Here is a 17,216-nt window from a genome sequence, read left to right on the forward strand (position 1 = left end):
TTCTAATCATGCTGGGCCTGTGAGTTGTGACTGATGTTTGCAACAAAACAATCGATCGAGCTTTCACGAGTTACACATACCGACCGCTAGATGGAACTCTAGTCTGTGAACTTTTGACGTGAACTTGACTAAAACTTTTTAACAACTTAACCAAAATAATCGAGCTTTTCATAGTTTTTAAAGTGTATTACTCAAATAAAAATATTTTTAATATAGTTCAATGTTAATTAAACAGTTTAAATGCATTTTCATTAATCCCACGCGTCGAAGTGGCTGTGTGAAATTTGTGTACATACTTTCTACATAATTTAAGGAATTCGAGTGATTCAGGTAAGAAATATTTGTCATATAGACTAGTTTTATTTAGTATCTGATTACTTTTATTAGTTTTTAAATTAATATACTTGCAAAATGTGTATAGAATATTTTAACCACATACTTTCTATTTACGTTACATGGTACTGTGTTAACAGACAAATAGTTATTCACACTTTAAATTTTAAAACATATGTATGTCATTTATGATAAGATAAACATATAAAAAGATCTCCCATGTTATTCGTTGCTTTTACAGATTAAAACAAAATTAGAAGCTAAATTTTGTAATAACATTAATCAATATTAAAACTATCCTTAAACAAATTCCTAGTTGACAATAATTTAATCAAGTAGTTCTTAATTTAAGTGATTTAATCTAGAACCACAACTTTCTAATTGAATGAATAAATCGTTAAAATTTAGACCAAATTTATTCATTAGTAAATGCTTTGAGGTTTGACACTTCTGACTGGGGATAAAACTTCTTTTTAAAAAAAAAAAAATAATAAATAAAAATATTAGTAAAAAATACCAAATATATTTTATAGATTTAAGATCTATATGTTTATAGTGATACTATTTAATAAATTTATTTATTATGGGATGTAAAATAAAACACAAATGAAAAAATACAGATCAATTTATTTAATGGCATTATTGAACACTCTTTAAAAGTTATTACTAAAACATTGAGAACCTAATTTCAGTCTAATCACTTTTTACTTTTTTTATGTGATTTTTTAGACTTTTTCGTTTTCTTCTTGTGTTTTCTCTTTTTTCTATCTGAATCACTGCTCTCCGATGACGATGAGCTGCTACTTGACGAGGAAGTACTTGATGATCTATAAAAAAAAAAAACTTTATTGCACACAAATAGAATTCCAAAATTAAATTATCAAACTGCACTACATCATTGAAGCACTGGTTATTCAGCTACTTAAATGTGTGCCGAGTTGTTTGTAGATATAACAATCAACTCCGCCAATGTTGTGGTAGAAATTTAAATATCTAAATAAAATAAGGTACTTAGCAAAGTATGATACATTTTTAAGGAATAAGTCTTATAGTCAAATAATGAAGGATCATTATATAAGGATTGGGTATCAACTCAAAATAGTTTATATTTCTATGTTTGTTTATTAAGCGAAAGTAGCTTCCATTTCTAGCTGTACATGTGGGGAGGAGGGCAAGTGTTACTAGCATATGCATTAAGCTAATAAAATTAATCTCTAAATTTTTGACTGAAAGAGTGATTAAAATCCGTCTATCCTAACAAACATTCACATTTATAATACTATTAGTAATTATATTGTTGTGTGTGTGTCCCTAAATATTTTTATAAAGATTAGTCACAACATTTTATATAATGCAATTATAATTGTTGCTAAACATTGACTGACAATTGAAAAAAGTAGTAGACTGTTAATGTTTCACTTTTCGACTAAGACCTGTTCTCCCTTTAAGGACAATATTTAGAACTTATACCAGCAAGCTATTCTAATGCGAGTTGGTAGATAGACATCCTGCAGATTTTCATTGAAAGTGGATACATTCAGGTTGTTTACCCTCACCGTTAAACACATGTTGAATTATAAACAAAAATTAAGCACATGGAAATACCTTACTGTTGTCTTGGAATCTAACTCGCATTCATCATTACATACATGAATACTAATCACTGGGCCAACCAATTCTCATATTATATTAGAAAAAAAAATTTTTCAAATGAATAATTAATAATTAATGAGTCGAGATGGCCTAGTGGTTAGAGCGCATCTTAACCGATGATTGCGGGTTCAAACCCAGGCAAGCACCGCTGATTCATGTGCTTAATTTGACGTTATAATTCATCTCGTGCTCAGCCGTGAAGAAAAACATCGTAAGGAAACCTGCATGTGACAAATTTCTCCATTCTCTTCTTATGTTCCAAACCTTCTCCTCAAAGGTAGAGGAGGCCTTTAGCCCAGCAGTGGGAATTTACAGGCTGTTGTTGTTGTTGTTGTTGAATAATTAATACATATTCTTTCTTTCTATATATGTTATTGTGTCGGATTTAAATTTTTTTGGGTAAACTGATATATGCAGCAATGGTTAAGGATAAAAAATAAATTATACCTAGATCTCTTCCTCTTTTTACTTTTACTCTTCTTTTTTTCTTTTGCCTTCTGTAACTTTTGCTGCAACTTCTGTCTTAATTCCGCTTCTCTTAATGTTTGCAGAGGAGTTGCATATTCTTCCTCACTGTCGCTACTTGTACTACTTACATCTAAGACAATTTCTTTATTGGGGTCCACCTGAGATATAAAACATGTTAAATAACTACATAGTACATTATATTAAACATAATAGATACTGCTATTGGAATATTGCTACCCCATAGACTTCAAATATAGAAACATAACCACAATCCTGCTGTAGCTAATCATGACAGGGTCGTGATTGTAACAAAAACCTACAAAAGTCTGCCACGGACTCATAACATTTCAATTACACCCTTAATGTGTACATAAGATAACTTACAAGAACATAGTATTTATAGTATTTTTCTATTTGAAGTAATATACAAAGGTAATAAATTAAAAACATATTTGCTTTGCCTTGCTTTTGCAGAAATATGAATTGAACTAAACCTAACCTAAAATTGTAATAGAAATGACAATATAGTATTTTTAAATATACTTATCGCTTCATATTAATTTAATTTGTATAAAAATAATAATTAACTACTTATTAATTATAAAACGCAAATTGTAACCTATGTTGATGATATCGGCCCTAATATATTAAGAGTACCAGCGCATCTGTTATGAGTTTAAAATCAAGTTCAACTATAAATAGCGTAAATTGATCATAAATAACAACTTCTAAAGTTTATCAACAACTTTGTTTGTAAATACTTACTTTTATAAAATTTCTGCATTGAAACGTTAAGTGTCCTGCATAACCGCACTTCTTGCACGCTGCTCTAGAACTATCTTTGCCTATTTTACTTACTAAATCTGTATAATTGGACATTATGTTTGGATATAGTTAACACACAAAAAAAGTAACTCTATCGTAAACAAGTTCAAGTTGACCACTAGGCTTTCTGACGTTTGCTAATTGCTGTCATGATGGTGACGCCATCTGTCAACGTTAAGTTCGGAAACGTTCAGTTGAATGCATTTAAATATTTGATTTGAAAAAAATATAAGTAATAGTAAATGTATATCTTTAATATAGTAAAATATTAAAACGTAATATGTTGTTTTTTAAATTAATTTATAATTTTGTAATTTTTCATTGTTGTATCACGTTAATTTTGAGATATTAAGTCTTTATTTTTTTTTAATCAATATTTATAATTATATTAAAAATGAGATATTATTGTTTTGTACCAACAATTTATTGAAATATTTCATTAACAGAAATGCAAGATTTATCAAGATAATAGAAGACATGTTAGAAAATGGCAGAGTTTTTACCCCTATGCGACGTTCTATTCAACGTGATATCCCTAGCAGGATACTTTTGCGACGTCGTGTTCGACCTAGTGATGGGCTATGCACTACTAGAGCGAGGATATAAATGTACCTTTGCAGCAACTATATCGATAGTTGTCACCTCTCTATTAATATCACAGGTATGTTGAAAATTCACATAGGAAATATGATTAAAAACAATACATAAGATATACATAAAAAATACCCAACAGTATAATATGTATACCTTCAAAATACCTTCCTACCTACCATCCAGCCAAACAAAACGATCTTTGCTGTCTCGTTAAGTAATAAATAATGAATACCGTCTCTATTTTTAGGTTCTATCCCTCCGATGGTACCTTCACGTATGGTGGGCAAGTGAAGGCCGAAAAGACCGACCACCCTGGCTGCCAATTGTCCTGCATTGCTTACAAATGGGCGTGCTGTGGCGATACGCACGACTACTGGTACCAGTGGAATTACGGAGGGTCAAACATCAAGTACGCGATCTTTGTAAGTATTAAATATACAAATTGTTTATTTTTTTTTATATTATCCGGTTAGGCATATGACTCCACTTCACCTGATGGTAAGTGGAAATGGAATCCAAACGCGAAGAAGACTAGTACGCACAGCAAGAATGAGCTGCACTAGTCACCTTCGCCATGCCGGCCCGCAAGATGCCTCTTCACGCCTCGTTTGAAGGCACCCTTATGATACGCTGTGAACTTCAAAAGTAGATTAGTAGGACTTTGCACAAGCATCAGATAGTCTACTAGCAAATGGCAATTTTTTTTATATTATATAAAAAATATTGGCCTAATTGTGATCCAAAGAAATAAAAAAAATTGCAGACCCAAGCTAGATCCCATGATCAGAGAAGCGTTAACAATTGCGATGGTGATCTCATTTATCTGTTAAGTAGCCTCGCATTGGTGGACTGGCGAATTGCTTGCCTGCCTTCCTCTCAAAGCCGTACTTTAAATACTCATATGCATTCTTAAGAATCGAGAGAGTCGATATGGCCCAGTGGTTAAACGCGTGCATCTTAAGCGATGATTACGGGTTCAAACCCAGGCAAGCGCCGCTGATTCATGTGCTTAATTTGTCTTTATAATTCATCTCGTGCTCAGCGGTGAAGGAAAACATCGTGAGGAAACCTGCATGTGACAAATTTCATAGAAATTCTGCCACATGTGTATTCCACCAACCAGCATTGGAACAGCGTGGTGGAATATGTTCCAAACCTTCTCCTCAAAGGGAGAGGAGGCCTTTAGCCCAGCAATAGGAATTTACAGGCTGTTGTTGTTGTTGTTGTTGATTTTTAAGAGTGCCAAGTGTGACAGGGCCATTTCTAGATATCAAGAAATATTTTTTTAGGTATGTTACGTCTAGTCCATGCGTTTTGTGAGGCCGCGCCGATGTTGCTGTTGCAACTCCACATATTGCTCAAAGATGCAGACTTGCAGTCAACCAACGAGTTGGTTGGAATCACTCCTGAGCCAACGGTTGATGAGCCATCAGGTAGGCTTGCAGGTTTGTAATTTAGAACATAGTCATTATATTTTATTAATAACTCGAAAGCTATATAACGACAACGACGACATAACTTAGATGTAGCGTTGGCAAAATTCGTAAAACCGATCAAATCCGAATTGAGTACGCTATCCCAAATTATCAATATTTATTTCTCATGTGAATATGATCTTTACACAAAGGTAAATAACTTGTAATATCGTATGACCTAATATATTCGTCAATTTGACACGTCGGTTTACATGCACTTGTTTTCTTGGGTTGAACTGACGCGGGAATCTATAGCGACGAATAGCGTCGAATGACGCGATAGGGAGCTATTTCTATTGGTCGTGTAAATCGGCAGTACTTAATTGGTTTTATTTTCATTTAATTGCATTTCCCGATTCTACATCTAATTTGTGTAGTAATTTGTAATGATATAGTACATATCTTATTATCTTGATTATTTGTTCGACTATATTATAAATAAAGCTTCTTTGGATGGTTGCACATTAATCAAGTATGGAAACCTTATCGTGGCATGTGATTTAAGATGCTTTTTATTTAATTTTTCGGAATAAAAGTATCCCAGTTAAAATATCTGTACGATTAACTCATTTATGTTGAGGATTCGATATTATTATTTCTTCCCTAAGCTGCTTTTCGGGTTAGTGGACAAAGAGCACAATATCTTCCAATTAAATGCGAATTGAATTATAACACAAATTTTATATTATTTATATAAATATTGCACAACATCACACACTCTGGTCCAAATGTAAGCTATAGTACTTGTGTTATGGAAAATCAGAAGTAACGACGCTACTACAAACACCCAGACCCAAGACAGCATAGAAAACTAATGAACTTTTCTACATCGACTCGGTCGGGAATCGAACCAGGGTCCTCGGGTTGGCGCACCCATGAAAACCGGTGTACCCACTACTCGACCACGGAAGTCGTCGATCGTCAATACTATTTGTCATTAGTGATATGTGTTTTCAATTCAAACAAAATCAATATTATTATAGTATAATAATAATAATAATAAAAATTCTTTATTTTCTTTAACAAGTTTGTACTTAAATATAAAGTTCATGGAGTCTCCTTTCAAGGATATGAAAAGCCTGTGCCAGGAAACTCCGCTCTTCCATATCACGAATTAGGTACAAGTATACAAGATATTTAAGGTACAACAATAATAAAGAAACAATATAAAAAAGTAATAATAAGACAAGTAATTACCAAAAAGAATGCAAATGTGGGATTAAAATGTATGTGTATGCATGCGTGCACGTGCGCATTTGTGTGTGTGTGTGTGTGTGCGATGATAGTATGTAAGTATGTAAGTTCATTTGTTTAAATCGATTAAAGTTATTCGCTATAAGATTAAGACGTGTCTTCCACTTGTCTGCAGCGAATAAGGCTTTCGCGGAACTGAACGTGATATCCGCTTCGCTGTCACTGTTCTCCGTGTGCTGGGCGCTGGCGAGCTTCAGCAAGAACGTGCGCCTGCAAAACGTACACCGACTCGTACTCACCTGGCTCGGAGTTATCTTTCAAGTGAGAAACGATTCCTTGATAAGATGTTTAACAGATAGACCGGGAGATGATGACACAAAATATTATGTCATTTGTACCAGTTTGGCGTTTCTTCAGGGGTCTAATTACGTAAAGGCAAGAAACGAAAATTATTGTCGAACGTTTTTTCACAAAAATAGCATTTTTATGGCATCATCTCCCGGTCTAAGATGTTTCTAAAGAGTTAATATTGTCCTTAAAACTCATATTTCCGTATGTAATGCTAAAGCTAAAATGATTCACGTTTGTCTTGCGTATTGAATCGCTCGCACAGCAACTACTGAGTTTCTTGCTAAGAAGAATCTCTGCTGAGAAGAATCTCAGAATAGCATTCACAAGAATCTACATTCAGAACTTGCACTAGCTCTAACATTAGTCTTTAAATTTGATCAAAATTGTTGGTGAAAGCCTACATAAAGCCTGTATAAAGTATGTTTTGAATAAATTTTGAAATCAAATTCATTTGAATTTTGTAGTTAGAATAATGTTTAATTGTATTTGTTTTAAGTCCAACGTGTCTAAATATAATTTGAATGAGTTATTTTACTTTAACTATTCACAATTTAAATAAAAACTTTGTTATACTGACAAATCATTTCTTCATCAGTTCTTTGGTTGGCAAATCACAAATTAGTTAAGGGTTAATGGATGTGTACCTTTATCAATAATTTCTCTTTCAGTTTTTATGGCGTTTGGGGACTGTATCGGCCCGGATATGTGCCCTCAGTGTTTATGCTCTAGTCTATGAATATTGGGTGTTTTTAGTTATAGGTAAGTTTAAACAAAAATCTTAATTTGATAAAACATACAAATCGCTAAAAATAATACTATTTTTATTATTGGTACAAAAAAAAAGCTTAATAACTTACTGGCTAACAATCTAGAGTCGAGATTCACCAGTTGTTAGAACGCGTGCATCTTAACCGATGATTGCGGGTTAAAATTCAGGCAAGCACCGTGAGGAAACCTGCACGTGTCTAATTCAAATCTTACAACATCTGTATTCTACCAACCCGCATTGGAACAGCGTGTGGAATATGGAATATGTTACAAACCTTCTCCTCAAAGGGAGAGAAAGCCTTAGCAGTGGGAACTTTACAGGCTGTTGTTGTTGTTGTAACAATGTACTCCGATTTAGTAGATGCAGTACCTTATTCAACAGGGCCGTATTAAGGGGAGGGCAACCGGTGCAACTGCCTTGGGGCCTCCACATTAGTGGGGGCCACAGTTTTCTGCAAGTTAACAAATACCGAGATATAGTCAAATTATAACAATGTTATAATTTAATATTTTAAAAGTTAACGATACAAGTAAATAAATCATAGCTTACTGATTGAAATAAAAAAGTAACTAATTCATGATAATATAATTATTAGGTTGTTCACGCTTCTGTCTGTCTAGGGCCCCCACTGCTTTGTGGCCCGGGGGCCTCCAGACCTTTAAATCCGGCTCTGTTTTTCAATATTAATCTTTTAAACTAATTCCATCAGGTCTCCACTGGGTGTCCATGTTCTTGTGGCTGATATCTCCAAAGAACGTGTTCCACGGCGAACGCATAAGTCGTCCGCGCAAGGCGTACCTCTCAGCTCTGATCGCCTTCGTCTACGTGTTCGCGTATATCAACTTGCAGGAACACAACCATAGACAAAAAATGGTAAGAAAACTAAAACTAGCTATAACGGATTTGAATCGCGTATATTAATTATTTTTAACATCCCGACGTTTCGAGCACTTTAGAGCGGTGACACGGTGTGCTAAGGTGACATTTGTCTATATGAAGAACAAAGGAAATACTATTTACAACTACCGCCAACGATTCTCAGTAAATAATAGTAGGTAGTATAGTCTACCCGTGACCACGAACGCTGTAAAGTGCTCGAAACGTCGGGATATTAAAAATAATAAATACACGCGATTCAAATCCGTTATAGCTAGTTTTATTTCAATGTGTAATCGCGAAAATTTAAGACAACGTTAAGGTAAGAAAACTATTTGTGGCACACATAAAGTTCAACACATGACTTAAAGCAGTAGTTTTCAAACTAATTTTTCTCGTGGACCACTTTCAAAATTTTATTGGTTTCTTTCTAACACATTCTTAAAGTCGCCAAAAAATAACAATTGTGTCGCTTCTGAGTACTGTTCCTATATTTCGATAGGTAAAATAAAAATGAAAAATAGTACGTTATATAACACACTTATTAAAAGAATAGAATTAGAAGAAAAAATTAATAAGGCAACATAACTATGCTTACATTTTTGCTCTTTACTATTAAAAGCAGATAAATATTCAATTCACATCACATTCCCAATTAACATCTTATGGACCCCCGTTCTTTATTTACGCCTACGTAGACCCCCATCATGTCTCCCGTGGACCCCTGGGGGTCCAACTGGACCACTTTGGGAATCACTGACTTAAAGAGTCATCACTCTTTGAATTTGCATGAACGTAGAGGGATGAAGGAGGAGAGAATGTCCTTAGAAGAGTATGGATTTGAATGTGAACGATCAGATGATGAATAATACAGGAGATTGGAGGGAGAGGTCATGCTGCGCTGACCCCAAATAGTTTAGGATATTGGCAGGGAAAGAAAGAAATTAACAATTCCTCTTAAAATATGGGCGTCCTTAATAACATCTGAGGTCGTTTTAATCTTTGCTAGTTCTATTTTAATATGAAAATCTTGAGCTTCAATTGATTGATCAAAAAACTGGAATTACTTTAGGCTCTTTCGAATTAATCTTTCACATTATAGGGATACAGTAATATATAAGTATGGCGTCGTATTATTAATTTAGGTTCATGTAAAACTGTTTTACTCTACGGTAGTTCCACAGGGTACAATACTAAGTCACATTTTCTTAAAAGTGCTTATAATAACTTATATTATTTTGTAGTAACCGACACCAAGCAATTTCTCCTAGATAAATTGTATAAATACACTATACATAAATAAATATTTGATATCATTAGAATGGAAATAGCTAAAGCACTTGTGTTATGTGAAATACGAAGTAACGACGATACCACTTTATATGAAAGCTGTACTCGATATTTTCTATGCATTAACAGACATATTACATGTCATATAACTTAGACTTTTACGTAACCTTGATTGAACGTTTATTATAAATATGAGAACATTTGATTACATCTTTTCTTTATGGTATAGGTTGACGGACGAGCATATGGGCCACCTGATGGTAAGTGGTCACCATCACCCATAGACAATGACGCTGTAAGAAATATTAATTCCTTACATCGTCAATGCGCCACTAACCTTGGGAACTAAGATATTATGTCCCTTGTGCGTGTTGTTACACTGGCTCATTCACCCTTCAAACCGGAACTTATAAATACTGATTACTAATTTGGCGGTAGAATTACTGATGAGTGGGTGGTACCTACACGGGCTTGCACAAAGCCCTACCACCAAGTAATCTAGCGATATAAATAAAATATAAATTAATATTCTATCAGCAAACTGGTAAAGTAATCCTTCGTAACTAAATAGAAGTCGCGTTGATAGGTGGTGTTCTATTGCGTGATGTGCGTGGAGAACTGCGTGCTGGTGACAGCGTGGTGGTGGTCCTGGCGCGGGGCGCTGCGTCCGGCCGCCGCCGCCGCCGGAGCCGCCGCCGCCGCCGGGGCCGGGCTCGCCTTCATGATGCTGTACTACAGGTAATGTAACCCTTTGATTGGGTTGTCTGGAAGAAATGCCTAAAAAGCCATAAGTCCGCCCGTTGTACAACACTTTTAATGTACTTCTTTTTTTTTTTTGAATTTTTTGTTTTGTATTTTGTTAATTTTATTTTAATTTCTTTTTTTTTGTTTTTTGTTAGTGGTGTGCAATAAAGAATAAAGAAAGAATAATGCTCACAACCTTAAGTTGCCAGTTTTAAAGAATTATTTCCCATTGAGCAAATCAACAAAAATTACTTTTTAGAAAATAGATCAATGTTAAATTATACTTACTAATTAAATCAGAGCTGAGATGGTTAGAACGCGTGCATCTTAACCGATGATTGCGGGTTCAAACCCAGGCAAGCACCGCTGATTCATGTGCTTAATTCGTCTTTATAATTCATCTCGTGCTCAGCGGTGAAGGAAAACATCATGAGGAAACCTGCATGTGACAAATTTCATAGAAATTCTGCCACATATGAATTCCACCAACCCGCATTGGAACAGCGTGGTGGAATATGTTCCAAACCTTCTCCTCAAAGAGAGAGGAGGCCTTTAGTCCAGCAGTGGGAATTTACAGGCTGTTGTTGAGCAAATCAACAAAAAATACTTGTTAGAAAATAGATCAATGTTAAATTATACTTACTAATTAAATCAGAGCTGAGATGGCCCAGTGGTTAGTTCAAACCCAGACAAGCGCCACTATATATATGTGCTTAATTTGTGTTTATAATTCATCTCAAGCTCGGCTGTGAAGGAAAACCTCGTAACACGTAACGTAACTGATTAGCCCAGCAGTGAGTTATTTACAGGCTGTTACTTTACTTTTTACTAATTAAATTAGTGACCCAATAATGACCAAAGTATTGTAAAAGAAAACCTTTTCTTAAAAGTTTTTTTTTTGTAGATATTTTCACGTCCGGAGACTTGGCTACATGTTAGGGGAGCACCAACAGGGAACGAATAGTACAAACGCTTCATCGCAAAACAAAAACGGTATGTAACAGACACTAAAATACTTTAATATGTTCCAAATTAAACTCGTAATAAATTGACGTTTTACTTTTATTTCAGGCAAGCCCAGCCAGGCAGACAACGCTGCTATACCGGGAGTATTTAACTGCAGGTTCTCTAATCCAGTGAATAATAGGTAAGACTTCATTATAAACCATTTATTTTGCTACACACATACATTACATAGATTATACAGGAAAAATAAAATAAAATTTAAAGAACACAGTGTAGGTAGCAAGGGGTTCATTTCAGTACAAGCTGTGCTAATGCACAGCACTGATTATCAGATGGCCCCTGACTGTTGGGTAAACATAAACATAAACATTTTCATGAGTCGAGATGGCCCAGTGGTTAGAACCCGTGCATCTTAACCGATGATTGCGGGTTCAAACCCAGGCAAGCACCGCTGATTCATGTGCTTAATTTGTCTTTATAATTCATCTCGTGTTCAGCGGTGAAGGAAAACATCGTGAGGAAATCTGCATGTGACAAATTTCATTGAAATTCTGCCACATGTGTATTCCACCAACCCGCATTGGAACAGCGTGGTGGAATATGTTCCAAACCTTCTCCTCAAAGGGAGAGGAGGCCATTAGCCCAGCAGTGGGAATTTACAGGCTGTTGTTGTTGTTGTTGTTGAAACATTTTCCGTCGTAAGTGCTCTTGGATGTGAGGATTGTGTTTTGCTGACGGTATGCGTTACAGTGCAGCGGGGTGCCGCAAGAAGAAGAAGCCCACATCGTTCGTGCCTCCCCCCGCGGCGCCCCCCGCCGCACCCCCCGCCGCTCCCCCCGCAGCCTTCTGGCGTCGACCGCTACCAGCACACCACCACCATGTGAGATATTCGTTGAAGAGTAACTACTGAGTTTCTTGCCGGTTCTTCTCGGTAGAATCTACTTTCCGAACCGGTGGTAGCTTCACTTAATTGTAAAATGACGATTCAAAAGTGCTTGTAAAAGCCTACTTGAATAAAGTTTATTTTGATTGATTCGATTTGAGTATATGAGATATGTATGTGGTCCGCCTATTATTATTATTGAGCATTGGTCAAATTGTCTTTTAAAGAATATACATTTTATTAAGTGAAAATGTCAATAATTCTAGCTGACGCTTTTGACTTCCACTTGAATAAAATAAAATTCGAAAATTTTGAAATAAAACTAGTTTTAACGGATTTAAATCGCGTATATTAATTATTTTTATTTTTATCATCCCGACGTTTCGAGCACTTTACAGCGTTCGTGGTCAAGGGTAGACTGAGGTGACATTTGTCTATTTGATGTACAAAAGAAGTATTATTTACAACTACCGCTAACGATTTCTCAATTGGTATCTTGAGTAACGTTCCGGTTACACGCAGAAGGCACTAACTGTATCTTTAGGTCTTACAGTCTGTTGGATGATAAAAATAATTAATATACGCGATTTAAATGCGTTAAAACTAGTTTTATTTCAATGTGTAATAATAGCGAAAATCTAAGACGCATGATTTACATCATAATAAACAAAAGTATTATTCTCAGGGCGGTTCATCAGAAAACGAAGGCTCGAGTGTGGGATCGCGCGTGAACATACAGCAAAAGCTTCAAGAGAAGAAACAAAAGCAACTCGCCGAGCTCAGGGTCATCGAGGAGGAAATCAAGCAAGGGAAATTAGCGAAAACCACCCCCGTGGCCGCTGAGGAGATATACAGCAGCCTACAGAGACAGCCGATACCCAGGGCGAAAACGCACGCAGAACCGCCCGCCTGGCCTAGTATAGAAATGACGCATTCCTACCAAAACTACCCCGTCCTACCCCACACGTGCAACCTCTACCCGACCTACACGGAAATAAAACCAGAATACAACGTCCCGAACTTCCAAAACAACGAAAATTCCAATGCCGATATAAAAATCCGCGTCCAGAGCATGTACAACCAAGATTCTCGAACGTTCTACGAGAACCCTTCGAATCTTCGCAGCGAAGTGAACAGGGCTCCATTGAGGTCCCCGAATTATTTAGCAATCGGCGAAAATAGGAAATACGATTCGAACGTATGCCGGAGCCCTAGAAACGTCCTGAACAGTAGTCCAAGAAACTACCTACCTGATGTTAGCACGAACAATTACGAAACAGCAGCTCAGAATACCACCAGATTACAAACCCAGAACCCTTCGAATATATATTCGGACGACAGACAAAACATCGCTGACTTTGCAGCGTATTGCGAAGATAACGGTCAAAATGTGTACAGAAAATTTGGTGAAAATAAAGAGGAATACGTATCAGCTTTACAGAGCTTGGCAAACGTCCAGGGTATGGAGAATATAAGGGGTATCTACAATGAGGTGGGAAGCTGCAACCAGTACAATCAAAACTGTGATAGGATGTTCCCTTATCCTGGATTGGGGGGTAAGAAGATGGAACAGTTACGGAAGATGCAGAGGTGTAGGACGCCGGAGATTCTGCTGGCGCCGCATTACTTAGAGGGGTGTACTCGACAAGTCTGCTGTAACTGGGGTGGAGCATATTCGTAAGTTACTCCTTTTTTTATGGTATAGGTTGGCGGACGAGCATATGGGCCACCTGATGGTAAGTGGTCACCATCACCCATAGACAATGACGCTGTGAGAAATATTAACTATTCCTTACATCGTCACTGCGCCACTAACCTTGGGAACTAAGGTGTTATGTCCCTTGTGCCTGTAGTTGCACTGGCTCACTCACCCTTCAAACCGGAACACAACAATACTGACTACTGTTATTTGGCGGTAGAATAACTGATGAGTGGGTGGTACCTACCCAGACGGGCTCGCACAAAGCCCTACCACCAAGTAAATTCCTGATATTTGTGCTTTTATTTAGCATTTAATAAATGAATCTCTTTGATCTGATTACAATAGACAATACAAAGACAAAATCACAAGTCAGTAGGTATATAACCCTTAAGATTAGAGTATTTCTTAAATTTCATGGTTTCATGAACAATTATTTATTTATTTAATATAATTTTCGAATAAAATAATGTACATACAGGTTTTACAAAAAAAGTGTCATTTTAATTGTAGGACTTTAAGGTAAGGACTTCAATAATAATTCGACGTAATCGAATGGATCTGTTCATATCGTTTACCTCTCTTTCAATTATATTATAAATTACTAAATGGTTGTTTACTAAAGTCACCGACACTAATCCAAGCCTATGTGGGCAGCAACCGCAAGAAGGAGGAGGGCGCGCTGGGGGCGGGAGGCGCGGGGGTCGCGGGCGGAGCGCCCAGCAGCGGCTCGGAGTCCGGCGAGCGAGCACGGGACACGCCGCGCCCGCCCAGCGACATCGACAGCCAGGTACGAACCCACTGGCGTAGCTATCGTAAGGCCAGGAGGTGCAGTGCACCAGGGCCCCTTTGTTCAGGGGGCCCTCTAAACTAAACCTCAAGCTTCTGTAGCTAGAAAATAACGACCCTATACACAATATTTCTTATTTCGTATCTATAATTTTAAAGGGTAATTATTAGTTAAAGAGGGCCCGATTCTTTTTCTATGCACAGGGGCCCTTCCTCACCTAGCTACGTCACTGTCCGAGCCACATCCCATATTATTATATTTCTGTGTCCCGGCTGAGTTACATGTATAGTATATTTGGACAATGCCGTATATGCACATAGGTATTAAAGTAAATAATTGATAAAGCTCACATATTCTATGACTAAAATGTTTCACATCTGTGTATCTCTTACTCTTTGATATCATGTATAAAAGTCGAAACATTGCCTATGTAAAACAGTGCGTCACGGACCTATAATAGTACCGTCCCCTCAACATCAGCCCAGCAATAGGACAATAGACAATTGTCCGAATTCACTATAATATGGCTTATGTATATTTACGTCTTGCACTTCAATAAATATTAAATTTAATCAACAGATCTCTTTGCCGCGGTCGTACACGCTACCGCGCGAATTCCGTTACTGGAGGCGGAGACCGCGACTGCGAGACGCACACGTTCCCAGCAATAATAGCAGTGACGGTAATATATCTTTAATTATACTAAATATCAACTTTGGTCCACTTTAGTATAAAGTAGTAAAGTATCAGCCTGTAAATTCCCCACTGCTGGGATAAGGCCTCCTCTTCCATTAAGGAGAGGGTTTGGAATATATTTCACCACGGGAAAGGGCTTGGAATATATTCCTTCACGCTGTTCCAATGCGGGTTGGTGGAATGCACATGTGGTAGAATTTCGATGAAATTAGTCACATGCAGGTTTTCTCACGATGTTTTCCTTCACCGCCGAGCACGAGATGAATTATAATCACAAATTAAGCACATATATATAGCGGTGCTTGCCTGGATTTGAACCCACAATCATCGGTTAAGATGCACGCATTCTAACCACTGGGCCATCTCAGCTCTCCACTTTAGTTATCAACAATCATATTATGTAACTAATAAATCATAATAAAAATAAATAAAATACATAATAAATTGTTTAGGTTCAATTAAATATTAAAAAAAAATAACAAATAAAAATGATAAAAAATCTGCAATATGTGTTACTATAAACATAAAAAATTATCTTCTCAAATTCATATCCAGGTGACGTTGACAGCGCTGATAATGACAGCGACAATCGTTCCAACTGCTCAGCGTCCTCACAAATACAGCCGCCGACGTACGGCGATGGCTTCCAGTACCGACCGGACATGAGACAGGACGAACGATACAATGAAAACGTATACGCCTGCCCCGACAGAAGACGACGGGGCTTTAGGAAGCAGGGCCCTAAGCCTGAGACTAAACTATGATAGAAAAAAAAAAACATTGGCGCCAATTATCATGATTTTTTATCTGTATCATATAGAAAATTATTTAACCACCGTGAAAATGCATTTATGATTCAAGTTGTTTAAATTAAACGCAAAACATTTCTGAATAAATGGAAAATATTTTCATATACGAGTAAATGTAAGCCGTGTAAATTAAATGTAAACTAATCTTTAATTAATAATCAAATAATATTATCGATAAAAATTATGGCAAAGTTAATATTTTGCTTAAATATTTATATAAGATATATTTAGGTCTAATAATTTTATCCTAATACTAACAAACTTGGACTGTTTTTATATAATATAAGGATTAGAAACACACAAATAACGTTTTTAGTTTTAGCGGGAAGATATTATCAAATGTACAATTCTGTTTTAAATTAAATATAGTATAGTATGATTAAAACTGAAGTCATTTAGGTGTTAATTTTTATGTCTATATTAACTTAAACGTAAAATTGTACTTACTAATATTTAAATATAATTTTAGCCATAGTTAAAATAATCTAGATTCATTTTTATGTCTATAGTTAACTCTCTAAAGTTTACTAAATAAAACTAATAAGTATTAAAACGATAACATTGTACGTACTATTGTATGATACTTGTATATTTATGTACCTATATTATTGTAGAAAGAAGATGAAAAGTAAGAAATATAGACATTTCAAATATTTATTTGATTTATTATCTATATTCCTATTGCAATGAAATTTGCCTAATACCACAATAGAATTAGGAACACAACAGGTATTGCTCGAGATTTTTTTATATATATGTAGAATGTGGCCTTTTTTTTCTACATCGATGTGCGCGTACTTT

At 36.0% G+C, this 17,216-nt stretch overlaps 2 protein-coding genes across 3 annotated transcripts; one reads left to right on the forward strand and one right to left on the reverse strand.

Annotated features, from left to right (window-relative positions):
* The first annotated feature begins 77 nt into the window (after window positions 1–77).
* On the forward strand, window positions 78–17,072 carry LOC124540163. 2 transcript variants are annotated; one of them, XM_047117619.1, is made up of 15 exons: window positions 78–330; window positions 3,726–3,940; window positions 4,121–4,295; window positions 5,163–5,318; window positions 6,718–6,863; window positions 7,562–7,652; window positions 8,372–8,535; window positions 10,415–10,566; window positions 11,477–11,565; window positions 11,644–11,719; window positions 12,289–12,418; window positions 13,107–14,098; window positions 14,778–14,910; window positions 15,490–15,592; window positions 16,162–17,072. In XM_047117619.1, exons 2-15 carry the CDS (start codon window positions 3,767–3,769, stop codon window positions 16,368–16,370), a joined length of 2,790 nt encoding a protein of 929 aa, XP_046973575.1. In that variant the 5' UTR covers window positions 78–330; window positions 3,726–3,766; the 3' UTR covers window positions 16,371–17,072. The 2 variants fall into 2 exon arrangements, with proteins under 2 accessions (XP_046973575.1, XP_046973576.1); XM_047117620.1 differs by having other exon boundaries at window positions 79–330; window positions 5,163–5,306.
* LOC124540164 (protein SREK1IP1-like) lies at window positions 943–3,413 on the reverse strand. The gene is made up of 3 exons (XM_047117621.1): window positions 3,220–3,413; window positions 2,434–2,612; window positions 943–1,160 (listed from the first exon to the last, which is right to left on the reverse strand). Exons 1-3 carry the CDS (start codon window positions 3,331–3,333, stop codon window positions 1,031–1,033), a joined length of 423 nt encoding a protein of 140 aa, XP_046973577.1. The 5' UTR covers window positions 3,334–3,413; the 3' UTR covers window positions 943–1,030.
* Window positions 17,073–17,216: the final 144 nt, after the last annotated feature.

The sequence above is a fragment of the Vanessa cardui genome, chromosome 24, assembly GCF_905220365.1.
Source record: "Vanessa cardui chromosome 24, ilVanCard2.1, whole genome shotgun sequence".
Taxonomy (NCBI): Eukaryota; Metazoa; Arthropoda; class Insecta; order Lepidoptera; family Nymphalidae; genus Vanessa; species Vanessa cardui.